The 26,269-nt window shown below is 46.8% G+C and overlaps 1 protein-coding gene and 1 long non-coding RNA gene across 5 annotated transcripts in view; one reads left to right on the top strand and one right to left on the bottom strand.

The window, feature by feature from the left end:
- The window catches only part of LOC111144006, a 37,774-nt gene extending 33,913 nt beyond the window's left edge, over positions 1 to 3,861 (top strand). For all 4 annotated transcript variants that reach the window (XR_002640355.1, XR_002640357.1, XR_002640356.1 and 1 more), the window contains one exon: positions 3,363 to 3,861. This is a non-coding gene — a long non-coding RNA (uncharacterized LOC111144006). The remainder of the gene's footprint in view (positions 1 to 3,362) is intronic.
- The window catches only part of LOC111144005 (inositol 1,4,5-trisphosphate receptor type 1), a 330,013-nt gene that overhangs the window by 9,874 nt on the left and 293,870 nt on the right, over positions 1 to 26,269 (bottom strand). Inside the window, exons 53-57 of the mRNA XM_022498062.1 lie at positions 23,762 to 23,957; positions 22,234 to 22,326; positions 20,673 to 20,812; positions 19,780 to 19,945; positions 16,895 to 17,055 (exon numbers count right to left, since the gene is read on the bottom strand). Coding sequence (XP_022353770.1) covers positions 16,895 to 17,055; positions 19,780 to 19,945; positions 20,673 to 20,812; positions 22,234 to 22,326; positions 23,762 to 23,957 — 756 coding nt within the window. The remainder of the gene's footprint in view (positions 1 to 16,894; positions 17,056 to 19,779; positions 19,946 to 20,672; positions 20,813 to 22,233; positions 22,327 to 23,761; positions 23,958 to 26,269) is intronic.

Below are 26,269 nucleotides of genomic sequence, written 5' to 3'. Positions count from 1 at the left end.
TCTGGAAGTGAAATGAATTTTGAGATCCCAAGTGTTCAGGAATTTACCGGATATGCGTATGTGTGCTTTCACTTGGTAGGGGATGATCAGGAGGCTGAAAATGGGGAATGGGCTTCTTGTTCAGTTTCCCTCATTGTCAGCTTTTGGAAATACTGCTCTATTCTTGTTTCCTTTTCCTTCCAGTTTGACATCGTTGATAGGTGCCATCGGTTGGTATAAGAAAGGCCCATTCAGTCTCCATCCTTTCTTTTGATATCTATAGCTTATACCTGAAAATAGTTTTTCTCACCACTGGTTAACCAATGGGCCAAGACTCCTCTTCCTATCTTTCTTTCTTGTGCCCACAAATGCCTTTTTCCTAAAAAGTATGCATCGTGTATAAGTTCTGTACAGGGAGGCAGGAATGAACAGTAAAAGCTAATCAGCACAAGATAAGGGGGAAAGTGGACTCAAGTCCACATCTGTCTGGTGTCATTTCTGACTGGGACCATTTTGATCTCCTCAAAATCAACCATAATTGACATTCTAACACAAATCTTGCCCATCCCCTTACCCCCTGCCAGTATGCCAGTACACTCCCCCCACACTATATTGCTACTTTATATACACCAGAGGTCAACAAAATTTTTCTGTACAGTAAATATTTTCTGATAGTAAATATCTTTGGCTTTGTGGACCATATGGTCTGTCACAATGACTCTGCTACTATAACCTGAAAACAGCCACAGGCAATACATGAATGAGTGTAGCTGTGTTCCAATAAAACTTTATTTACAAATGCTGGTGGCAGCAGGCTGGGTTTGGCCCATAGGCTAGAGTTTTGCCAACCTCTGTCATATAATAGAAGGCATCAACATAATTAGAGTCAGATACAGAATCCCACAAGACATGTCTAAATGTTAAAAAGCAACCAAGACAGTCTAGCAATATTGAAGCCAAATGAGAACTAGTTGAAATTGAAAAATATTATGGGGGTGCCTGGGTGGCTCAGTCATTAAGCATTTGCCGTTGGCTCAGGTCAGGATCCCAGAGTCCCGGGATCGAGCCCTGCTTCAGGCTCCCTACTCAGTGGGAAGCCTTCTCCCTCTCACGGTCCCCCTGTTTATGTTCCCTCTCTGGCTCTGTCAAATAAATAAAATTAAAAAAAAAAAAAATTACACAAAGAAGGCAGACCACACTGGCAATGCGACATCACACCTACTTTAGAGTGTTGGCTTAAAATATCTGGGGAATCTGTAAGTAAGAACTCACTAGCCCTTCAGCATCATGAGTGCAGAAACCACCTTAGTGTAGTAACCAGAACACGGCAGACACTTGCTAAGTATTTGTGGAAGGGAGGAATGATAAACCATCTCTATTTCCTGCATGAGCCCTCAGAGAAAATGATTAAATGGTGAACCTCAGTTGCTTAGAATAACTGCCGGAGGAGAAAATGATGATCTCTACCTTCCTGTACCAAATCCCCTGTGATCAGCACTTCACATGTGTTAGCCCATATTCATTTTGACCAATTTCCCACCGCAGTGCAATGGGCAAAAACACCATTCAATAAAATATCCCATTTCAAAGATGACCAACCTAAAAATCTAAGGTGTTTCCATGTCTGTCGTCCGTTTTCTGCTGAGTGTCTACAGCAAAGCAGAGGAGGAGAATAGACATTTGAAAACATTTAGCTTGGTGTTGCCACTGAAAGGCAGCTAAGGTAACCTGTCACTGATTATATTCACTGCACTTGAATCAGTCCTTCAGATACAGTAACACCTTCCCACTGAAGAAACATCCCTTGTTCAGTGTCTGTCCAAATCTAAGGGAGGAATGAATCGAACTGTTCAGAAGAGGTCACCTACAGGGGACGGGTGGCTGGGGGTTACTTACTCGCACTGGGGCGAAGCAGCCCATGTTGGGCCGAGAGAGGGTGTGGGCCGGGCTGATGAAACTGTGAGCCCTGCATTTGCAAAGCACAAATGCACTAGGATCACAGAGCACGAGACCAGCCCGGCAGTGAGAGACCTCACCTGTCCGCAGGCACTGCTCTCAATTTTTGCAGACTGACAGCCCCCCCCACCCCCACCGCCAGGAGAACAACTTGAATAAATAAGATCCAGCATCCTATTTGCACTGTACAACTCGGAAGAGCAGAGAGACACACCATCGATTGGGACATGACAGAAGGTCATGCCAAGAAGGAGTTCAGAGATCATCGTCACAGTTGTACCTGTGGTGCAGAAAACTGAGCTCTGAAAGGGAAAGTCACTTGTCCTGGGTGGGGGGGGGAGGAACCTAACAAATTCTCTTGTTTCACAGGGGGGCCCCCCAAAATATGTGGTGCTGATGAATTATAAACTGCTATTATTGAGTCTGTTTTGGGGTGAAATATTTGCTAGTTCTTTGGATTCAAATAAAAAGTATAAGCATTATTTTAGTTCCCTGGAAGGAAATATTTTTAAAAACATAACATATATTCAACATCTGCTGCAGGGGCACTCCTTGTGTGCATGGTGCTGAGGATCCAGCAGGGAGCCAGCCAGCCAGCCCCCCCCCCCCACACACACATACTGCCTCCTGGACCTCTTTCAACTGGAAATGGCTTTCAAACCCAAGTATGAGATAGGGTTCCTGCCGTCACAGCACCTGTTGTTAATGAGTGGACAGACATTAAAAAAGGAGAAAAATGCTATAAAGCAGGTTCTACTCTGTCAAATGAGTGGCAGAGAGTAGGGCCACAGTCAGAACGGACCAGCAGTGATGACGGCTGGCTGGAACCTTCTTGGGGAAAGCCATGGCTCCGCAGGAGGGTTGGGGCTTGGCCAAACTAAAGGCAGCATCAGGGCATTCTCAACCAAGGAGGGTGGCACAGGGAAGAAACCAGTTTGCCCGGAGTGGGGGATGAAGGCCTACAGGTAGAGGCAGCTCAGACTGTAGAAGAGACTGAAGTGTGGGATAGACAGGTGCAGGAAACAGTAACCAGGGCGCAGAATGAAGAGGGCCTGGGTCAGCTGGCTGGCTGAGAGAAGGAGGAGAGGTGACCTGGAGTCCCTATAGGCCTGCCTGATAAGATGCAGAAAGAGGGACAAATGCAAGCCACTTCAGCAGGAGGGCAATGAGCACTCTCCTGTAGCTGCCTCACTACTAATGTGCAAGTTAATGGGAAATGGCCTCATCCGGTTTGAGAACGCATCTTAAATCCAGCTCTCAAATCCTGCAATGTTCTTTTGTTTAGCAAACCCCCCATAAACTAGAAAACACAGATTTCCAAACAGAGTACGCATTAATGAAGTCTTCAAAAGAATACAGAAAACTGATGCAAGAGTGTACACACAGCTTAAAGCTCAAGCAATAATTTCTTTTTTGTGTTCCAACAGCAAGTGACCAAACGACCACAGATTCCCACCTTCTTTCATGATCTATTTGATTCTTGGAGTCCTAAGGAAGAATTTCAGAAAGGTCTTCGAACAAATGCAAAATGCACAGACTTCACCTAACAGTTGTTTACTGAACATTTCTAATTTCTGTGCCTGGCCTCGAGCTGAGTGCTGAGGGTCTCAAGACAAGCAAGACCAGGTCCCTGCCTCAGGTGCTTCAGCGCACAGACTGTGGTCATGGGGCAGTCACTTCTAAGGGGCTCCCGACTGGTGACCGCCTAATGAGTACCTGCTGGATGAATGAATGGGGTCCATCAAAGTAAGGATGGCCGCTACTGGCATCTGTGCTCCTTGTCTCAATGGCTAAGAAGATGCACTCAGATCTCCTTTGTCTTTGCTTTACTTGTGCTTCTCTGCATGAGATATCTGTAATCCTAGGGTAGGAAGGTCTGGCTCGGAGGTACATAACACCAGACAGAAAAGAATGCATCTTTTTTCCATTTCATTCAATGGTAAATTATTTTTAATATTTTTATATAAATGATATATATTTTAATATATAACATTTACATAAATGATATATATTTTAATATATAACATTTTATATAAATGTTATATATTTTAATATAAAAATAATTTATATTAAAATAGGCCCTAAAACAGAACATGAAACTGAATCAAATTTTGAAAATAAAATTAAAAAAAAAAAAATAAAATCCAAGATTTAAAGGAAATGTCATATTTGCCTGAGGCCACTTTGGGCCATATACCCTCATCCTAGGGCCGAAGCTTCATTCTCCAGCTCAGGAGAGTCCTTCAGTGCTGAGCTGGGAAGGGATTTCTCATCTAGATATTTTCTGGCTACCACCATATAGGTTCTCCCTCAGTGCTTTCCTCAGACTCTAATATTTAACAATGAAACCTAAAGTGGAGGAATCCCACTAAAATCCTAAAGCATAGGAAACCAGCTCAACTGCAGAAATCCAAGTATTCTGGATGGCATGTATTATTAGCTTTTCTGTGCTGAGGTAGGTAAATCCCCAAATCTGAGCTCCTCAGTGTTGCCAGTATTTTAATTAAATAATCATCCTGGGCTGTTAAGTCAAATCTCAAATTACCAAGGAGTATCTAGTGGTTAAAATTAACTAGCAATTCTAGCCAAACTATTCTCTCAGCTTCCATTTGATTTTGTACCCAGCACAGTAGGAAAAGCTTTGCTGCAGGATGAAAGGTTGCTCACCAACAGGATCCCCCATCTGTAGAGAATCTGAGTCTTGAAGGGAAGATGTTTAGACTCTCCCAATTACTAGTATAGGAGCAGAGAGAACACCTGAATCCAGTGCCTTCGTACCTAACTTAGACTTTCCGACGAGATGCTGTGCTTGTTTGAGTGCTGTGGGACTCCAGTGAAGCTGGCTGTACAGGGCTCTCCAGCTAGTAGTGTTTGCAGAACCCTGCCTCTATGTGTACTGAAGATCTAAACCATGTCTCAGTGTTTTGGCTTCTGCATTTCTTGAGAAAATCATCTTCAACTATGGCATTCTGTCTACAGATGAATTCAGTGTGTGTGTGTGTGTGTGTGTGTGTGTGTGTGCGTGTGTGCGTGTGTGTGTGTGCGTGTGTGCGTGTGTGTGTGTGTGTGTTTAGGGAGGTGGCTTTGGGGGAGGCTGTGGGTTCACCGAGCGTCTGTCAGTAGCATCTGTCACTCTGGGTCTGAGACTTCCCTCTGTGCTTCCCTAGCTCTCCTTGCTGCTGGCATGTCGCATACCAATGTCATTAGGCACTGTCTGCCCTGGTCCTCCTGCAATCCAGCCAGGGCAGTTCCCGTCACAGCAAGCGCTTCCTCTGTCAGAGCAGACAAACTGACTGAAGCCACAGCCGGAAGCAGGCTGACCACAAGTGCTAAAGTTCTGGTTAGTTCTTTTCTAGGTAAAGTTGGAAAAGTCCCTGCAAAGGCAAACATTGAAGTTTTAGACACGGGGGCGGTACTGACCTCTTGAAATGTCCTTGACTGGAAAGAAGGAGGGTGTGTGTGTGTGTGTGTGTGTGTGTGATGGAGAGACAGAGAGGAGGAGGAGAGGAAGTTGGATTGTATGATGCAAATGCTAATCATTCTGAGAAGAGGTTTTTTTTCTTCTTCCCAGGTTCAACTGAAGAAGCTGTTCTAAGAAAGATGACTGAGGTAATCAGTCACCTTCCTCAGAGAAAGTCCACTCAGGTTAGAATTTTATTTACTATGTAAACAATGGAACATTTATTGCCGAATCCCTTGTTCCTTTATAGCCAGGCTAGAGAATTTAGATTTCTTGGTGGGGGTCATGAGGGTAAAAAAATGGTCATGGGAGAGAAGATGGGTCCTGGATAAAGAGTCCAGTGGCTTCTCTATCCTTCACAGCCCCCTGAGGAGAATCAAAAAGGTAAAGACTATCCCTTTAACTCAGATGGCGAGTGTGTTTCTCTTTATTTTACCAAGCAGGATGACAAACCGGGTTTTCCCAGAAAGCCTGGGGATGTGCAGGGGATAGGAGTGACTAGAGAAGGGACGAGGGCAGGGGCGATCTGAAGATCATCCTTAACTTTCCAAAAGCAAGAATATAGGACACTTGGTAAACTTTAAATTACTTGCCCCTTTTATGGATGGGGACAAGGTTATTTTTACTGAAGAGAACTAAAATAATTCACTTAAGAGCTCACTTTTGTAAGATCACAGCAAAAAACAAAACCCAGAATCTGTTTGTTGCTTTAGGTGACAAATGGTGATAATGATCTCTATGCTCAGTTAGTTTAGAATTGCTCTTTATAACAAATATTATATGCTAAAAACAAGTACACTAAAAAATGGATCCCAACTATGAACACGGTAAAGAGATCAGGGGTTGGGGAGAGGGAGGGATGAGGTGGAGCACAGAGGATTTTTAGAATGGTTAAACTACTATTTGCTGCTGTAATGGTGGATACATGTCATTATACATTTGTTAAAACCTATAGAAGGTGTAACACCACAAGTGAACCCCAAAGGAAACTCTGATCTATAGTTAATAGTAATCTGTCTATTGGTTCATCAACTGAAACAAATATACCAGAGTAAAAAATGTTAATAACAGGGGAAATTGTATATATGTGTGTGGGGGGGGGGTTCAGGCAAGGAGGGATTAGTATATGGGACCTCTGTGTTTTCTGCTGTTTTCATGTAAACCTAAAACTACTTTAAAAAATAAACTTCATTAAAAACAATGGCTCCCAAACCTGGAATTTGTTGACCAGTCCCAAATCCAAGGATCTACTTCCCTCAGTTCCAAAGTACAGTGAACTCAAACCACATGCAGCATCCCTGCACTTTACAGGTGCCTTTCTACAACAGCCTGGTGACATTAGTTTGTAGGCAGGAAAAGGGATGGCCTGAATCAGGAGCTAAGGGCTTCGGGTCACAACGCCCCAGTGCTACAGGACAGCGTGCCAGGGAAGATGTCAGTTCACCAACCGGGGTCTCTGTTTCTGATTTTTGAGAAAGAGATCATGGGCTGCCACCACGGAGCTATCATAAGGGTCAAATGGTTGTGAGAAAGTATCCTAGAAGCTGGAAAGCATTATGCAAAAGAATTATAAACCAATGTCATCAGCCTAAGGTCACAAAGCTAGTCTAGTGTCTGCCCCAGGATCCAGACACTGACTGCAAGTGTAGTGCTTGACTTCCATGCCGGTTAGTTCCTTCCTTTCTATGGGATTCCATGTTAGAGAGATTTCTCTTTGACCAGTGCAGCCGCGTGAAGGTCACCCACAGTGCCCCCAACTTTAGGGGTGGGGTGGGGCTCTGCTCTTGAGCTCCGAATGACATTCCCCAACAGGCCACATTATATAATCGTCAGCTGGGCTGGAATGACCACTTACCCTTCCCAGACTCAGTTAATAGTTGTTCTTGGATGATACAGTGTAACAAAGATGGGCCCTTGCCAGTAGAGAGAACCGCACCCATTTCTGATGAAATCCCTAAGAAAAGCCAGCTGCAGAATCACTATTTTCAGTCATTCTAGGCCCTCAGGTGAAGTGATTTATGGGCTCCCTTGAGACTAAGAAAGCAGTGCCTGCCATGCAGAGCGGCATGGCTGGGTCCTGGGCACCCGGGGCTGCTAGGCAGAGGAGGCCAGAGGTCTCAGAAGAGGAAAGGTGGGGCTGGCAGCCACTCGCAGAGCGAGGCAGGGTTGGCCCAGTGGAGACTCCCAATAAAGAACAATTAGGGTAACTTGCCCTTCTCTCGAGCCGGTTCATGACATTTTGCTTACACAACTTCCCCTGCATTTTCAGTTAGCTAAGAAATCTACCAGAATGTTCCCAGAGGTTAGGTATGGGATGTTAGCAATTTCTTTTGGTTTTCCTCTATTCTTTTCTGGATTTCATGACTTTTCAACTTTGATCTCTTAGTACCTTTAAGACAGTAAATGGTTCTTATTTTTCGGTAAGCCTGCTTAAACAGCTTTCCAAATTTCTTTGCTGTTTTTGCAGGAAAAGATACTTGGCATTTACCTTTGAACCTACAAACACACACACACCCGTAAGCCTCACTCCTAAGCTGCTTCACATATGACAGTGTTCCGCCAAACAGTGTTTCTCAGTCTGTGGGTTTCTATGCTGGCAAACTCTTGACTCAGTGGTTTTACTGAAGGTCAGCCCTGCCTAGATAGACTCAAAGAAGAGAGGAGAAAGTCCTCTCTCTTACTGCTCACAGACTCCAGCCAGAGCTGGGGGCCAAGTCACCAGCACCGCCACCACCGTAGGAGTAGCTTGGAAGAAAGGTGCCCCGCAGCTTGAGTTCTTCAGGGTCAAATGAGATCATCAGCTGTTCCTCAGTCCTTTCCAAATTCCCTGTTTTGTGCACCTGCCCCAAGCACTCTGACCCTGAAGACCTACTTGAGTTTTCCCATAGGTCTCCCTCCACTCTCCCTCCTGACATCTACATCCGCGCTCTTGACAAAGACCCCCTTTAGTAGTTCACAAACTCCCACCAGCACTTTGTGAGTTGCTTCACTGACAGGTAACGCTAAAGATGGTGTAAGATACCCTGTGGTTCAACTTTTCTTTATAGGTGGTCACACCAAGGCCCTGAAAAGAAGTGGGTTTGTGAAAGGAGAAGCTGAGAGCCTTGTCCACCTGTGTAACCCGCACACGCACAGGACTGCACCTAAATACCAGTAGCTTTTCATTCCCACATTGCTTAGCAACACGCTCACAGGCCTCGTTACCAAGAGGCATCTCGGACTCCTGAGCGTAGGTACGGTTGGTCCTTGAACATCATGGGGGTTCAGAGGCACTGACTCCCGCACAGCAAAAATCTGCAGAGAGCTTGTGACTCCCCAAAAACTTAACAATAGCCTACAGCTGATGGGAGTCAATAGTCAACATATCTTCTATGTTCTATGCATTGCATACCGTGTTCTTATAATCAGGTAAGCTGTATCAGTTATGGTCAGTGTTTAGATTCTGGAGTAACAAAGGAGTTTTTGTGCAGTTAGGGTGTCTGGGACCACAGGCAACAAGGCCGGCAGCCCAGTGGGGTCAACACTGGGGCAAGGAGCCGAAGGCGGGTCCAGCGTGTGACAGGGAGAAAAACACATATTTGGAGTTACCATGTCTGCTGAGTTGGGGGAACTGTGTAAGCAAATATTTATGTACAGATACAGTGCGTACAGACATCCACGGACTAGCTCACAGTGGGGAGACTAGCACTGGTGGTGAACGCAGACTCCGGCTGACTGATCCAACAGTTGCCTTATACAACGCTCCAGACCCGCACGGGCTCACATACCGTCCTCCTGGGTAGACCTCAGTCCCTGTGCTCTAAGTTAGCACAGAAATTCCTCCCAGGCAGATTATGGCTCGGCTCCTCTCCCTGTTACCAACAGTGCCCCACACACCCTCTGTGAAGGTCAGAATGTGGAAAATTCAGAGGACGGTGCAGACCCGGGGTCCCAATGCCAAGTGCTTCATGATAAGAAGAAGGCACCTGTGAAGTGCGCAGCAGGATGAGGGGGAACTTCAGAGCCTCTAGACTAGAGGGCAGAGCCTGTGATAAGCCTGGGCGGGGAAACACAAGCTCACCCTGCGCAGCCGCCACCGACACGAACCCAAGCTCAAGTGCAGAGGGTGGGGCGAAGCACGTCTGGCTGGCTGGGAGGCCAGTCCAGGGCTGCTGACACGCTGTTTCCAGCCACCAAAAAGCCAGCGCCAAATCCCTCTCTCCACGTCTCCCCTGCTCTGATAGTCTCAAACTCTGCCACGGTGCCAGCTAACTTCAGAAAGCATGCTGGGAATCATACTGGAGCGGAGGGCCTCCCAGGCCAGATCCTCACGCACAGCTAAGTGCTTCTGGAGCCCAGGGGACATTTTAATCAAGGCGTGTGGCCCCCCACGTCAGGCAAGAGAAGCTGATGATACAGCACTACAGTGCCGAAATCTATGTCCCAGGAACTTCTCAAGGCCCTCCCTTCCTCCCAGCATCCTCACTGGAATTCCAGAATAAAAGTCCAAACCTGTTAACTGCCCATCTGCATGGAAGCAAGGGCTTCCCTGTCACTTAATCACAGCCAGGAGCTGCCTGCCTGCCGGCCTGCCTGGCACATCATGAAGCACAGATGAGGATGGGCAGGGGAGGCGGGTGCGCAGCTTGCTGGCCTCTCCTGCACTCAAGTCCTGCCTTCTAGGGACCCCCAAATTCTCACTGCCTGGGGCTGAGACCCTTCAGGTTGGCCGTGTCCAGGCAGACGTTTCCTTCTGGGCTCCTACGGTCACTGCTGGCACCCCTCCCCTGCAGACTTCAGGGCCTTGCTTCTATCGGATTAGGAAACACCAGTCATTCCTGCTCCCGGTTGGTGTCCTGAGTGATTCCCTTTGGTCTCTTTACTCAGTTCCTCAGGGCAAAAAGCTCCGCCCTCATTTTGGAAAGTGCCTGTCTGCAGACTTCCTAGCAGACTCTCTCTCGGGTCAAGAAAGGTGCAAGACTTGGGTCAGTTCCCCTTTTAAAAGAAGGCAGTGACTTGTAGGTAATTTAGTTCCCATTTTGATCTTTTGCCCTTGTTAACACATTGCTCTCTGACTGTGCTTGCTTCCCAGGCCTTCTTATCAAATACACACTAACACAAGTGCTGAGGCCACATACCCTACGGCTTTCGAATCTTCCTTATGGATGTTCAGTAGTGCTCTATTTGCTAAGAAAATTTATTTGCTTGGAAAATTTACCCAAAAGGAATTTTCCAACCAAAGTGCTCTCTCTTTCATGGCTTTATTGATGCAAATGGACTAGGGCTTGCAGAAAAGCGTTCTCTGGGAATGCAGGCTCCTGGACTGGGCCCTCCTCTCTGAAAAAAGGCACTAATTTCTAAGAGCATTTTCACTGGCTGCCATGATACTACCTTTGATTTGGAAAATTGTTTCTTTTGCTTTCATAACTCTATACAACTAGTTTCTGAAGAGATCAAGTGAATTAATACAAGATGGAACAAACTGGAAAATCTCTAGTGGAACAGTGTGTGAGCACGAGACAGAGAGAGAGAGGGAGAGGGAGGGAGGGAGGGGGGAGGGAGAGAAGTCAAAAGCGGTCTATTTTCACTATGAGAAAAAGTCAGCACCAGGCTTAAAGGATGATGGATCAGACACTCTAATTATCAGGGAGTTCTAACTCTTGAGATGAGTCATCCGGGTGTGGAAGCCCGTCTGTCTATGGTTCTGGTGAATCCTCCTTCCCCTTTAACTTCGACAACTCTCCCCTCAAATAATGGCCACCCAAGGGAGTATCACTCCCTGTTCTAGGCTCCGGGGAGGGTAATGACGTTTCTCAGATCGTACCAAGTCAGAATTAACACCTACTTCAGATACACCCTATGCAAGAGTGGGCTCTGCCTTTCCCGAACTCTTGGCATTTTCTACAACCCCCAGTAGTACCCGACTCCAGGTGGCTGTGTGGCGGCAGCTCAGAGATTTAACATGCGTCGAACGCCCAGAGCTCCCAACTCGTTGATTTATGTGTTAGCCAGTCAGCATCACCCAGGAGGCCCTCTCCCCCATCCTTCTCCCTACCCCCGGGGGCGCCTTTGCTGGGCCTTGCGTCTTTGGAAGGTGGCTGGTTCTCCTGGGAGGTGAGCCAGTCCCAGGCAGGAAAACCAGATTCAGCCTGACCAAGGGTGGCACGTCCTTGACATGGAGGCTTGCATGTGCTCGTGTCAGGACAGCCCCAGGGTGGGCTCTGATTCCGCAGACCTGCATGGGGTTCTCAGCTGCAGCCTTTCCAGCAAGGGGACCCTGGAGAAGCTGCTGCCCCTGGCTGGGCTTTAGTTTCCCATCTGTAAAATGGTAAGAGTGCCATCTACAAATGCTGTTCCGGGGATTAAATGGGACATGCATGCAAAGCATTTATTTTAGTACATACTGATTAAACATGACCTATTATTAGCGTTATTATCCAATCTGCCATTGTTACAGCAAAGCACAGCCCGGTCCACTCCTCCGGAAGCAGCAGCCTACCCCTCGACACTCAGGCTGTGGTGGGAGGAGGTTTCCCCCAGCTGGCCTGGTAGTCAGTCAGTGTGCCCTCCTGGAGAATAGAAGGGGCCAGAGCAGCTCCAGCTAGCAGGGGATGCTGAAATATGGACGAACAATAGTCCTTCTGACTACCCTGCCATTCACTCAGAAACACGCCTCTGGAAATAGAACTTTTTTTTTTCAAGGTAGCATTCCAAGATACCGAAGGAAAATCTATATTGCATTAGCAAAATAGATGCTATATATTTAAATTATAGTTTGGTCTTCTTTACTAACCTTCCTTCTTAATATTTCTGGAGTTTCTAACTTTCAAGAATAACTCAGTCTGCTTAGCAAATTAAGCCCTGGCTTTTCTCCTGAGCTTGACTGTCACAGAAAATTGGGCTGCTGAATCTTCAGTGGGAATCCTATATTTGATCTTTTATCTACAACATGCCCACTGTGCAGTATTTAAATCCCTTCAGGCAAAGATACGACTAATTTACCACTTATCCAGGTTAAATATACCTGATTGTATGGCCTATCAAATCATTGTCTATGGGCTAACATATTCTCATTTCAGTCAGCAGTAGAGAAAAGTCAAAGAATGCTCAATTATTGAAAAAGAGTGTGTGGTACATCAATTATCGTGAAAATTTCAATGTAGTTTAGGGCTAATAAAACATTATCATAAAGGCTACCACTAAAACTACATGGTAGTCCCCCAAATCCAGTCGCTATGGGGAGAGGAAGCTCGGGGGTTTTTCTCCTGCCCTGAGCTGCCGGGGCTAAGTGAGGTCACTCTGTAGTCACATTTCTCTGTAAGTACAGCCCTGTCTGGGGCCTGAGTCAACGAATGTGAGAGACTGCCTCTCCTGTCCGAGCTGCACTGACTGCTCTGTACAGAGGCATGGGGAGCCCGAGCTCCCCCCAGCCATGCCAGTAACAGCACCTGCTTCAGTCATGTGCACGGAACCCACGACCAACATGACAGCATCTCATCACAGAGAACCCAGGGGCCACAACCCAAGTCACCCCAACTCCTGGTTGTGGGTAGTGACTGTGAATGGAGGCCACCGCTGAACACACGGATATGAGTCCCAAGTATTGAGGCCAGTTCCATGGAGAAAGAGTGAGAACGGCGACTTTGTCCTGCTCCAACAGTTCAGAGCACTTAGAACATTTCACTTTAAGAGCGGGGAAGAAGCAGGAATTTTCCATGGGAGGAACTTCTTGGAGTCAAGATGCCCATTCTGACTTTTCTTAGCAACAGCGTGCCAACAGCCAAGACATCTTACACAGTCGTGAAGTGTAGGACACCGTGCCTGCGTCAGCTCTCTGTCAGCGCTGGGCTCCGCTTCCCTGCCGACTGCTTTGTCTGTTCATCTGGCCCTTCTGGCATCCACTCCCTGTCTCCTCGGGTGCCTACACCCCCACCTCCGTCCCCCACATTTACCTCATTCCCATCACCCAATGGACACAGGAAGTGCTGCTAACCCCCCTTCCCACACAGCAACTCAGGTCAGGGACGTCCCATGACGTCCTGGGGCTACATGGCTCCTAAGGAGCAGGGCCCAAACTCACATCTTGGATTCTTTGCCTTCAAATCCAAAGCCCGGGGAGTAAGGACCTCATGGTAGGCATGTGCCTGACCTTGGCTTTGCCAGAACAGTCCCATCTCTAATGAAAGAAGAGAAGGCATGGCCAGAAGGAGAAAGAAGAGAACATACAATATTCTATTACGTTTAGATGAAGATTAAATGTGGGTAAACATCTGGGTGCTGAGTTCTCTACTGCCATCTCTGGCAAGAAACGCACTGTCTCCATGTTTTTCTTGAGATGAAAGTCTCTTAACCATCCCTGACACCACGATCTGCAGGGAGTCGTTTTCGGGGCCGCTGTGAAGCTCTTCCTCTACCTGCCTGGGGCCTCTTCTGTTTGGTTCTTTTGGGTGGTCTAAGGGCAGCTGTTACTTCACAGTTCTTAATGAGTCTCCAGGATCTTAATTCATGAGTGGAGGGAGAGCTTAGAACCCCCAGCCTCTGGCCAGTAGGCAAGAGGTGGTTTTCCTGAGAAACCCAAGTCCCAAAAAGCCTGTCTTGATTCCTTTTGGGACATGAAGCAAGCAAAAGGGTAGATGAACGCCCGGCTGACTTTTCCTTCCCTAACACTGTTAGCTGCCCCTCTCTCCTTGATCCTGGAGTAACAGAGCTGCCTTCTCAAAGAGATGCCCTGGCTTTTCCTCCCAGAAGCAGTGGGCAGGAGGCCTGCCTGCTCAGGAGGGATGTTGAAAAGAGCTCCTCTCTTGGCTGTGGCTGCCTCCACAGGGTATGACTGAATGGGTCTGCCACTGGGGCATGTGGTCTGCTCTCCCGCCACTCTGAGCTTCCCTGGGCTTCCAGCTGAACACCCCCAGTCTACCCTCCTGTGGCCAGTGCTCTCTGGGGAGTCGCCGGCAGGGATTCACCACTGAAAATGGTGTTGGCAAAGGCACTGCCTTTCAGCCAGGGGAGGGCACATCTCCCCCAGCCCTCACTAAGGGCACAAAACATCGGGTTCCTCAGCAACCGGGACATTCAGAGTTAAGAATTTTTTGATGCTACATATTTTTAGGCCTTTGGACAAGAAGAAGTTCTTGTACAATTTAAGAATGATGTGGATGAGGAAAGCCCCCTGAATGCTGGGTTTTTCAAAGTGTTGCCAAGCAATGGAATGGGCTTTGAGCAGGCTTGGTGGGAGGCTGGGGGTGACTTCTGGCTCTTAATCCTCACCAGGTGACTGCTCACAAGGCTCCTTTAAGTCTTCACGATTGAGACAGAAACCTTAACGTGCACCAGAGTTTTCTGTGACAGTAAAGTAAGGTGATTAACAGAAAGCTTTAACACTGGCTCCTGCAGACTTGAAGATAGGGCAGAAAAACTTTTGAGAGAAGCAAAGTGAAGTAGAAAAAGAATGTGTGACAAGAGTAGAAACCAGAGGTCATCTCCTCTAGCCATTACAGGACTTAGTGCAAGTGAAGGTATTTGTCTATGTACGCAGACAGGTCTCTGTCCCACGAATGCTGGCCAAGTAGCTTCATGTGGCAATATCCACAATTGGAGGAAAAGAAGGGACAGGAGAGCTTTTCAGTTAATGTGTCCTGATCCTGCACACCGAACCAAAAATCGGCCTGGCAAGCAACAGAAGCCCTAATTAACAACAGATCCTGCTCCCACCTGGCCCAGTGTTGCCAGCTGCCTCCCCGTCTGCTTCCTCCCTGGGCCGTGGTGCAGTCCCTGTCACTAACCCCGGGCTGGCACCCTGGTCCTCTCCTCCTAAGCTCTTCCTGAGCAGGCTACTTAACCCTGAGCCTGGCTTTCATCTGTAAGAGAGCACACCCAGCAGCCGCCTTCTGGAACTCCTGTCTTTTTTTCCTTCTGTTGATTTTTTCCCTCTTCTCCTTTTGCTCATCTATGACCCTGTCTCTCTTTCAAAACCTCTTTAAAAGTCATCTCTACTGTAAAACCTCATCCATTTCTCTTTACCCTCAAAGTTTTCTCTGAATGGTTCCCCACCGAGGGTAATTTTATCACACAGTTCTAGATGTGAAAGCTTTGTAAGCCATAGAGTGCTCAACACCTAGACGTTATTAGGAATCCCTCTCCTCAGCACTCACATCACCAGTTCAGAGGCTCATTTCTTCAGTCAGCATTGTTTTGTCCCTTCTGCTGGCTGCTCATTACTGTTCCAAGCATGACCCGGCAGCCAGCAGCTTCGGTGTCCAAGTCCTGACGTGCCTGCTGAATCTGAATCCAAACTCCCTGCCTGTCCAGGTGAGTTCTATGTACATTAAAATTTGAGAAGCATGGAATTCAACATTAAGGACCTCAAGGGTATAGATGGCATGGAATTGCCAGAAAGCCCTCCAGAACCTACAGAGGCCTCTGAGCTGGTGTTATATGGGCGGCGACAATCTTGTTGTCGAACTTGCCCTCAAGAATATCGCCATGCGACCGGTGGTTTGCCAGCAATAAAGCTAAAAGCCTGCCTACGTCTGCTGCATATGAATGATGATATTTACAGGAACAGACGTCACCTGAGATTTCTTTATATTAAAAGCTCTAAAATCACATCTGCATAAAAAACACAGAAGGGTTCGTTTAGGATAACTCATTATCAGGCTGAGTGCTTAAGTCCTTGGCAACTGGAAGGAAAGTCAGTGAATTGCGTCGTCTCTCTTAAGAGTGAACGGCCCCCTTTCCCCAAAGCGAGTTCCTGTAAATCACAGAGGCTCCCTACACTTCACAGCTGATGCCTCCTCACGTTACCAACGCTGCTGAACATTTTAATGAAGTTCGGAAACCACAGGTATGAAAGGACAGCTGGCCTGGGACTCCCACGGCCCACGTTTGGTGCCTCTGCAAAGTCCTGACTGAGAAGAGTGCTCTGGAAACCTGGGGCAGCTTCCCCTCTACCCAGGACACGGCGGTCACGCTCCCCATCAGCAAGATTAATTTGGGACTCCAATTGCTCTATCATATGATCCCTTCCTAATGATTAGCAAACCATCTCCCAGAAAGGCTAGGCCGAGGCCAACAGATGAGCAAATAAACCAGGCTCAACGCATTCCACCAACTGATCATTGTTTAACGTTATCTCTTAGGGACCAGGTCTTATTTAAAGAGAAAAAAAAGAAAAGGCTCCATTAGGAAAAAAAAAAAAAAGGCTGAGTACATAGAGATGGGAAAGCGGGTTGTGGGGTTAGATCCAGGTTACAGCCCAGCCCCAGTTAGGTGACCGTGGGCGAATCTCCTGGAGCCTCACTGTTCTCCTTTAAAAGGGGAATGATACCACCTGTTTGGTGCCTCTGCAGTTCACTTGACGCACACGACGTTCTAGAGTCTAATACCTCACCCAGTCTAAGAGCTCGGTAGCCCAGGACACATTAGATGTTCTTGCTCTGCTGTGCGACTGGCTCGCTGGCTCCCGTACCGTGCTGCAGGCCCAGCCCCAGCGCGAGCCGCCTCCAGGAGCTTCCTGCTCACCTTGATCATTTCTGCCACGTAGCTCTCGGGCCCGGTGTACTCCGTGGAGTCCTTCACTTTCACCAGCACGATGAAGCACAGATAGTGCCACATGTTGTGTTCTTCCTTGATGTGCTCTTCAAAGGTGACAGTCTTGTTGTCGAACTTGTCTCTCTCCAAGCCTACAGAGAGACAGAAAACCGCCGGCCCTAAGTGAGCAGTCACAGAGCGGCAAACTCTGGGAGATGACCGCCCGCAGGGGAGGCTGTGGCTCTAGTGCCCTTTTTGTGCAGAGCTGGATTCCGTGGCCTCCTCCATGCAGTCCCTTTTACATCCCTGCAGGGAAACCCAGAGTGCGGGGGAGATGGACCTGGGTCTGCAGCCCACCTGGGCTCCCCTCCCCTTCCCCCCATCACTGTTTAGTTTCCACATGCCCTAGTGGCCTTGTCAGGGAACGGGGGTGGGGGTGAACTTTAAACACATTTTGAACTTTAGCTGGTAAGTTAGTATTTTGCAGAGGTCTGGGCAAGCCATCATGAAGCCAGTTTCTGTGGATTCCTGGATGGAGCAAGGAAATATATGATGTATAACAGGAGCCACACTTCTCACTGTCAAAGAAGGGAGCCCAAATATGGAAAGGGAGGAAGAGAAACACTGTAATGGTGAAATGGAATAAGAGATGGGTATGAATTCATCCTTTTTCACATGTATGTAAAAATCAGTGCAGAAGTGTGTGGCACGTGGTTATGTGCACACAAACCCCGCCGTGTGTGCAGGTACGTGTCTACTCTACATCTGTGTTCTCATAAGCCCTGGGAGCAGGCGTACAGCAGCACGAATGCACACACCTCGTCCCCAGATTGTAGCTTCTAAATACCCTTCTTCACTAGAAAGAATCAGGGCTTTTTGGAAAAATGGGCGATGCCAGGGCTGGGTCAGGGAGTTACAAGCTCAGCTTAAACCTGGAATATCTCACAGCACTAAGAAAGGAAGGAAGTATATAAAAAATTGTGGTGACATGACAAAACAGAAACCAGCCTGAAGGGCAGGACACTTCTGGAGCATTCTGAGCATCAAAACAAATAAAGACATTAAAGGATATAACCTAATGGATTAAATAAAAATACAGGAATCCGTGTTGTCACAAATACAAAAGTATTAATACATATAGTATACTTACCTACACGAGAAGAGAAAGTTCTTTCTTAAAAAGCCAGTTAACAAATGTAGAAATAATAAAGTAAGAAAATCATCACTGGGCAGCCATCATACTAAAAGAGCCAGGCAGAAATCATCAGTGGACGTTAAAGCTAGTGGATTAATGTTTAATTTGAAGAATAATGAGATATTTACATGATCTCAAAATATCTCCTTATAAAATGATTCCTAAATACAAAGAGAAAAAAACCCTAAGCTTTAGTGGAGAAACCTGGCAATTTCCACCTTCACCCAAGTGACTAGAGTTAACATCACCGGTTAGAGGAGGAACAGGCATCACATGCCTCCTGAAATGATGCCCTGAGAGTAAACACTTCTTTGATGTTCCTACAAAAAATGCATAACCCCAATTCTACCATGAGAAAACATCAGAGAAACCAAACCCACGAGACACTGACCAAACTCTTTAAAAATGTCAACGGAGGCTCAAGAGCCATGACAACGGAACGCTCCATGACCTGGGCTTCCACTGGTGATAAAGGGCATTACTGGGATCAAGGGTGATAGGAACAGGGTCTGCAGACGGAGTGGCAGTGTGACCTCTCTGCTAATTCCCTCATCTTGGTGACTACACTGCATATGTGCGAGAGAAGCTTCTTGTTTAGGAGATATACATAGAAATATTTAGGGATCAAGGAGATCATGCCAGTGGATCTCAGACTGTTCGAAAAACTGTGTGTGCGAACAAGCCAGTGAAGGAAGAGATCAGTATTTGGGGACTCTGGATGAAGAGCAGACATTCTTTGTATTGTTCTTATCACTTTTCTGTAACTCCAGAATTTTTTCAAAACAAAAGGCCTGAAGTGGTTTTAAGGGGGCAAAAAGCTGATTTTAGTTTTTAAATGGAAAATGCTCATTTTTTTGGAGTAGATGTACCAGCAGGAAATTTCTATATTCACAGTAACCATATTAGGAATAATTGTGAAATAAGCACTCAGCTACCACATTCCCACGTGGTTGGTTTCCATTTCCACGCACCTCCCTGTGGCTGTACCGACGATGGTTTCTTGGGCACCCCATGCACCCTCTACCACTCACCATGGAGCGCCTACAATGTGCGGGGTCTGTGCTAGGAGTGCTGCACAGACTAGCTCTCTAAGCCCCATGATAATGCACGGAAGGACATAACTATTATACCTATTTTACAGATGGAAAAATCAAAGTACAGAGAATGAAGCGACTACCAAGATTATGTGACCCGTAAGCAGCAGAGACTTACTCAGAACCCAGGTCTGAGTCCTGAGCCCAGGCTCTGAGCACAGTCACCACACTCCAGGCAAGGAATATTCTTTCGTCTGATGCCCGATACCATTTGCAGCGGAGACCTCCACAGCCTGGCTCCGATGAAAGATCTCCAGTCTAGTTACTTAGCAGGGGACCAAGAGATGCTCTGCAGCCTCCAAAAATGAAAGTTCCCCAGACACATTCATTTCAAACCATGTGCGCTTGCACGTCTGCCACGGGAACCTTCAATCCTGCAGACACACTGGCCCCAGGAACTGTGGCTCCAGGTCCCTTGGCTGACAACACCCCCCAGCAGAAAGGAGGCAGGGGAGCGTCCCCCCCAGCACCAGGGGCCCAGTGGCCTGAGGAGGCGGCAGCACCTCCCTCGCTGCCCAAGGCCTGCACACAACCCCTCCAGTCCGTGGGGCCGGGCTTTCCTGCGACAGCCGGGCCCCCACACTTACCGCAGATAAAGCACGTGGTCTTTAAGATCTCCTCCTTCTTCTGCTTCTCGCTCCTCAGGTCAGCAAAGGTGTCGATGATGACCCCAAAAATCAGATTAAGGACGATGATGATGACCATGAAGAAGAACAAGAGGTCATAGATCACTCTAGCGGCAAAGAGGGGCTCCTAGAAAAGAGGTGTCTCTATCAGTGAGGTCACCCCACAGGTAAACTTTGGTCTGCAGGGCTCAGGGAAGGAGGGAAAAGGCCGAAATGGGCCCAACCTTCGTGGCTCCCTCACCCTACGGGTCTGCTCTGTCACAAGTTCAACTGGGCAGCACACCTGAAAAGTCACAACTTTGTCTCTTTTCACACCCTTTGTACCAAAGGTTGGTTCTGCTGGTGTTGCGTGGTGTGTGCATGAGAGCCACTCCCTGGCATCTAAGGGGTCTTGGGCGTGTATTCACGAAGGCTGGACCCGGCTGGGGGGGCAACAGGCATTTCCGTGCACTGAGCAGAGAGCGGGAGATCCCCCCTCCTCAGGGCCCCTTAGATGCCAGGGAGCTTGCCTGCTCCAGGGGGTCAAGGGAAGGAAGGATCCTCAGGGAGCCAGCTCTGCTGTCCCGGGTTTCTTTTTTTTTCTTTTTAAAGATTTTTATTTATTTATTTGACAGACAGAGATCACAGGTAGGCAGAGAGGCAGGCAGAGAAGCAGGCTCCCTGCGGAGCAGAGAGCCCTATGCGGGGCTCGATTCCAGGACCCTGGGATCATGACCTGAGCCGAAGGCAGAGGCTTTAACCCACTGAGCTACCCAGGTGCCCCCTGTCCTGGGTTTCCACACATGCTCTCTGCTTCGGGCTCTGTCCCCCCACCCCGCCCCCTCTGCTGTCCCTCCCCCCTCGGATCCAGCTACCTCTTTGGATGGCTTCCTGAGCACGTCTCCTACTCCGCCCCCGCTCCTCAGCCCGTGACTCAGCACCGTGACGATGCACATCAACAGCGTCTCACACGTGTGCTCTTTGTCTTGTTCCGTCTCTTCCGCAAGGACCAGCTCTGTGAACACGGTGAGTAACAACAGATTTACAACGTGTGGGCAAAGACCGACCATGGTTCCGAGATGGTGTTCCCTGCGTGCCAGCTCCCCAGCTACACACAGGAACAAGAAAGAATTGTTAAAACTAAGGAATCAAGTGTCACATAATTTCTTTCAAAAAGGTGATGTTACCTGGGAGGATTATGTTTTCTTCACCAACCCTTGCTAGTTTCTCAAGCCAAGTCAGAATTGCCTTTCCCTATATTAAATCCAAGAGAATCCCTATCCTTTTCAGATTTAAACTCCAGTCCCAGCTCTGAGCAGGCACTGGACCTTAAATAAGTTGCTTAATACTGTGAGTCATGAGTATCTCATCTCTCAGATGAGGGTAATCCCACAGCACCCAGGCTCCTCACTGGCTAAATCCAGCCACATTTTACAGCAGGCCCTTGGTTAAATAGCTTTGTATTAGACACTGTCCATTCCTAATCATTTTTGGAAGAAGAACCATGTCTTGCTGCCTGTCTTGTTCTTTTCAGCAACTGCAGGGAGAATGGTCTTGCTAAAACAGATCTTGTTGTATCGCTCCCCCAACCCCCTTCAACTTTTTTTTTTTTTTAAAGATTTTATTTACTTGACAGTCAGAGATCACAAGTAGGCAGAGAGGCAGGCAGAGAGAGAGAGAGAGGAGGAAACAGGCTCCCTGCCGAGCAGAGAGCCCGATGTGGGGCTCGATCCCAGGACCCTGGGATCATGAACCAAGCCTAAGGCAGAGGCTTTAACCCACTGAGCCATCCAGGTGCCCCTCCCCCCTCAACTTCTAGTCATTTTTTGGGTAAAGTTTAACCTCTTCAGCCTAACATGTAAGATTCTTCGTGATCTAGCCTTTTGTTGACCTCTCTGGCTTCATTTCCCGCTACTACTATTTCTCATGATCATTATATCCTTCAACACACTATATTCTACTTCCAAGGCTTTAGACACCTTATTCCCTTTAACTGGAACACCTAACCCTCCTCCACTGTCCAAGATTCTATTGTTTTAGTTTAACTACCACCTCCTTGGTGATACTCTTACTCCAGTATTAGGCCAGGTGCCTATTTCTGTATTCCCTCCTTATTCCTAGCATTTAACATACTGTCTAATAATCCCCTAGGTGCCTGCCTGCTGGCCCCCTCCCCGATAATGGTGTATCTTAGAATACAACACAGTCCCTGGCAAATAGGGGCACCCAGTAAATAGTGGTCGAATCAACCAAGCAGGTATTTTCTTCCCACATAGCCTTCTTTTCCCTTTATCTCCCTCCTCTCTCCCTACTTATCTTCCCCTCTCCTACTAGCCTTGCTTCTGAAGAGTAAATCTGCTTCCAATATCACGTAAGCCATCCCAGCTTCTAGAGAAGCCTAACACTAACATGGGGCTTAAGCCTACAAGGTCCTACCTTCTTTGGGTGCCGGAGAGGAGCAGTTTTCCCCAGGCTCCACCCTACACACGTCAGAGTATAGGAACTCGCTTGCCAAACTCTCTCCGGCTTCTGGGAAAGAGAGGAAATTTTATGATGAACAATCTGGCAGCATATGGTTAAAATGTTTGAAGTCCCCAATTCACGGCTGATTAAACAATTCTTTACATAAATAACACCCTACATTCCTGCATAGAAATTCAAGGCAGAGATGCAATTTACACTTTCATTTGGTGATCTGGATGGGAAAGGAGCCAGAAATGTCAATTCCTGTAGGCTCACTAGAAATATCGCACTTAAATAGCACCTCTCCAACTTTAAAGACACACAGCTGAAACTCTTCGACAAATACTACTGTACGTACAGACTCCAGCAAGATTTGCACCAAGTCTGCACAAAAAGCATCAGCGAGCAGGAGCAGAAATCTAAGGTCCAGACCAGTTTAGTTCGGAACCCTAAGATGGTCGGCAGTAAATTTCACTCAGTGTCAACTTGGAAGCTGGAGTTACATGCCAAGAATGCAAGCATTTGGGAGAACAAGGCTGCCTGGCTTAGCCAGTGATAGTAATTCTAGTTTGTTCCTTAGACTCAGGGCCTCTGGCTACCTGATTAAAACACAAAACAAAACAAAACAACCCAGTAACCTTTTACTTAATGGTGTTAAAATATTTTAATTGAGACAAGGTACACTTGGGTATCACTCAAGTATATGATCATTTTATTTCATTTTCAAAAGTGGAAATGAGTTCTGTTTGCTCTCTATAAAAATAATGTAAGCTCACTGTCAAACTTACATATAGTGAAAAAAGACAAAAAACAAACAAAAAACCCCACAACAACAACAACAACAAAAACAAAAAAAAACCCCAGAGATAACCATTGCTGGGGGGAGGTAATATTCTTCCATATTTTAAAAGACATATATGAGCTTTTTCATTTTTAAAAAAAATATGTGGATCCTATTATAGTTATTATTGCAATTTCCCACCACAGCTTTGTGAGTGCTTTTCCTTGAAGCTTTACAGAGATGGGCCCTGTCTGCAGGGGGATGCCCCCCACAGGACCATAATCTAATGGAACATCCTACATTTACACTGGTTGCACTTTCACACTGCAGCGAAAATTCTTCCATATACATCTGTTTCCACACAAACATGCAGCAGGTTTTTCCTTTAAGGATAAATTCCTAGAAGGAGATTTACCAAGCTAGAGGGAGGCGTCCCCCTATGCTTTCAATACATAGGGTCCAATTCCTTTTAAATGAGTTGCATTAGTTTAAAATATGACTTTAGTGAGTAAGTTAAATGTAGGCTCTGGACCCTTACACTCAGTATCACACATACCAAACCACCCTTGGAATAAAGTGAGAACCAAGTCCTGGAATCAGAATTCATAGTCTGAGTGCCAGGGAGAAACCTACATTGCTAAAGTCATCGTTCTCTTTCATTCGCCTACAAGCAAGAACTGTCCTCTTAACATTAAAAAGATCTGAAGATCTCAAACTCACCTGGAAGAGCGGTTTCATTGGGCAACCTATCTACTTCCAAGATAAAATCATCTTTGAAGAAAAGATAGCCCACTATCGAGAACAGGTAAACCAGGATCAAAGCCAGAACTGCTGTCAAGATGATGGACCGTCCATTGCGAGTGACACTTTTAATGACATTAAGCAGAGTCTCTTCTCTGTATACCAAATCAAAAAGCTTTAAAAATGAACAAAGAGAAGACAATGGGACAGTTTTAAGAAGCCTCTATGTTAGATGTACACAAAAATCTCATAATGAAAACTCGATTTATAGAGAATTTACCCTTCTAGAAACAAACACAAAAGCATTCTACTATTATCTTAACACTTTATACTTGCTTGTCTTCCTGAAAACTGAGATGGGGAACATTAGCATAGAAAAGGTGGGCAGAGGCAGCAGTAATTTCCGGTGGGACTCAGACAGTTGAGAGGTCCTGGGGATGGAGAAAGTACAGGGTAGTTCAGCGAGCTTCAGAAGGAAAAGGAGAGCAAAGGATGAGGGTCCTGGCATGTGTCCGCGTAGGCAGTAGTAGCTGAGTTTCTGCTAAGGGCCAGCCACTCTGGATACAGGATTGGACAACCCTGGCCCTTGTCCTCTGGGAGCTTGGAGTTCCACAGGGAAGGCCCCGTCCAGCAGGCAGAAGGAGGCAGCAGGGACTCTGGAGTGTGAGGTGCAACCTTAGCTCAAGCACAGGACATCAGGATGGCGAGCTGGGTTCTCGCTCCTTCCCCCCGAGCCTCTGTTTCCTCATCTACAGACGAGAGGACAGGGAGCTGCTGTGAACCACAGCTACATAATGGATACCGTGTCCGGGAGATCACAGACAGCCGCACATACGTGCTGCGTGCACACAATAAATAGTAATGATTATTTCCTGATGGAGGGACTGGGCCCGGGTCACGCAGCTCATGGCAGGGACCCTGGTGGTAGTACACACCGGGGAGCCTAAGCCCTTCCCATCTCCCTAATGTGGAGGGTGGGGTGCAGAGCCCCCTTGCGAGATCTGTGGGCTCACAGTCTAGGCTCGCCCTCTGCTAAGAGACTACTTGCTCTTTGCAAGAAGTTGGCCTGTAGGTACTTCTAGGAATGCGATACAGATGGCTGGCTTTCTCAGATATTTGGCTGTGGGAAGAGTACAGAGCTGTGGAGGAGAGTTCTGTGGGCTTTTTCTTGGAGCAGGGGTTTAGTTTGGCCTCTGTGCTGACACCGACTCTTCTGAAGTTCTGCCTCCACATGGCTTTGGGGCATGAGTGCACAGCCAAGTGAGTCAGGGGACAAGGGTTTGAATCCTGACTCTGCTTTTAATTTGTCGTCACATATAGATCAAACCATGTAACCTCTCTGAACTCGCTGGTGTCCAAGTCCCTTCCAATTTATAGTTTTACATCTGAGTTCATTTTCTGGTCAATTACCTCTTCTGCCTCCATAAGGCCAATCTGTGTCCTGAGACCTTGGGCAGGGCACTGGGTATAGTAGGAGACTCGAAGGGAAGGAAGCAAGAAAGAGGCGTTCGGTCAGTATAACAGTACAAAAGGCTTATGTTGCTGTTGCAGTTGGTTAAATATTTTCCAGCAACCTGCCATGAAGCAGTGAGTGAGAGCAACTTCTGACAATACACAAATGACATTTGTGTTCTGGGGAAGGACCTGTAAGACTCTGTAGCCACCAAGTCATTGAGATGGCAAGTGATTGCTTTTTTCACTCATCTGTGATTTCTGACTTGAAGACAATGGACAAGCATTGCTTTATAAAGGAAAAACTTTCTTCTAATTGGAAAATTACACACGTTCAATGGAGAAAACTTTGAAAACACAAAAAAGCACAAAGAAAAACCAAAATCACCAATAACCCCACCATGTACTTAAGTTATTTCTTCTGCAAGGGCTACACTGGAAAAATGTAATAGATACAATATACCATAATCCTGGCATATGGTCAGCCCCTTTCATCAAGCAATCATGAAAATTTCTGTGTCAGAAATGATCACCTAGAATGTCCCTGTACAGAAAAAAACCTCAGTTTACTTAGCCAAAATATTTACTTTTTTTTTTTTTTTTTTACAACAGTCAAGATGTTTCCAATTGCACGCCATTAAAAATAATACTGTGATAAACACCTTGCCCCTTGCCTCTATACATACTTGTCTGGTTATTTCTTCTTGGAGAATTTCCAGAAATGGAATTATTGGGTCAAATATTGCAACAGAAACATATTGCCCCATTGCTTTCCAGAAAGGCTGTACTGATCCACGCTGTCAGGGGATGGGGGATGGGGGCCACTAACTAGAGCATGCGGTCATAAGACCTGAACATGCTTAGGCCTTTGAACCTTTCCAAACATCACAGATACAACTTGGGATCACATTGTTGTTTCAATTAGCATGTCTGTGTTTAGCAGTAAGGTTGGACATTCTTCCATGTTTACTGACCATATGGATTTCTCCTCCTGTTACCTGCCCATCCGTGAACTTGACACATTTTCATCTTGGG

This window comes from Enhydra lutris, unplaced genomic scaffold (assembly GCF_002288905.1).
Source record: "Enhydra lutris kenyoni isolate GAN:26980312 unplaced genomic scaffold, ASM228890v2 scaffoldscaffold10, whole genome shotgun sequence".
NCBI classification, from domain to species: Eukaryota; Metazoa; Chordata; class Mammalia; order Carnivora; family Mustelidae; genus Enhydra; species Enhydra lutris.
Note: the sequence above shows the minus strand (reverse complement) of the source record. Positions and strands in the feature narration are given on the sequence as shown.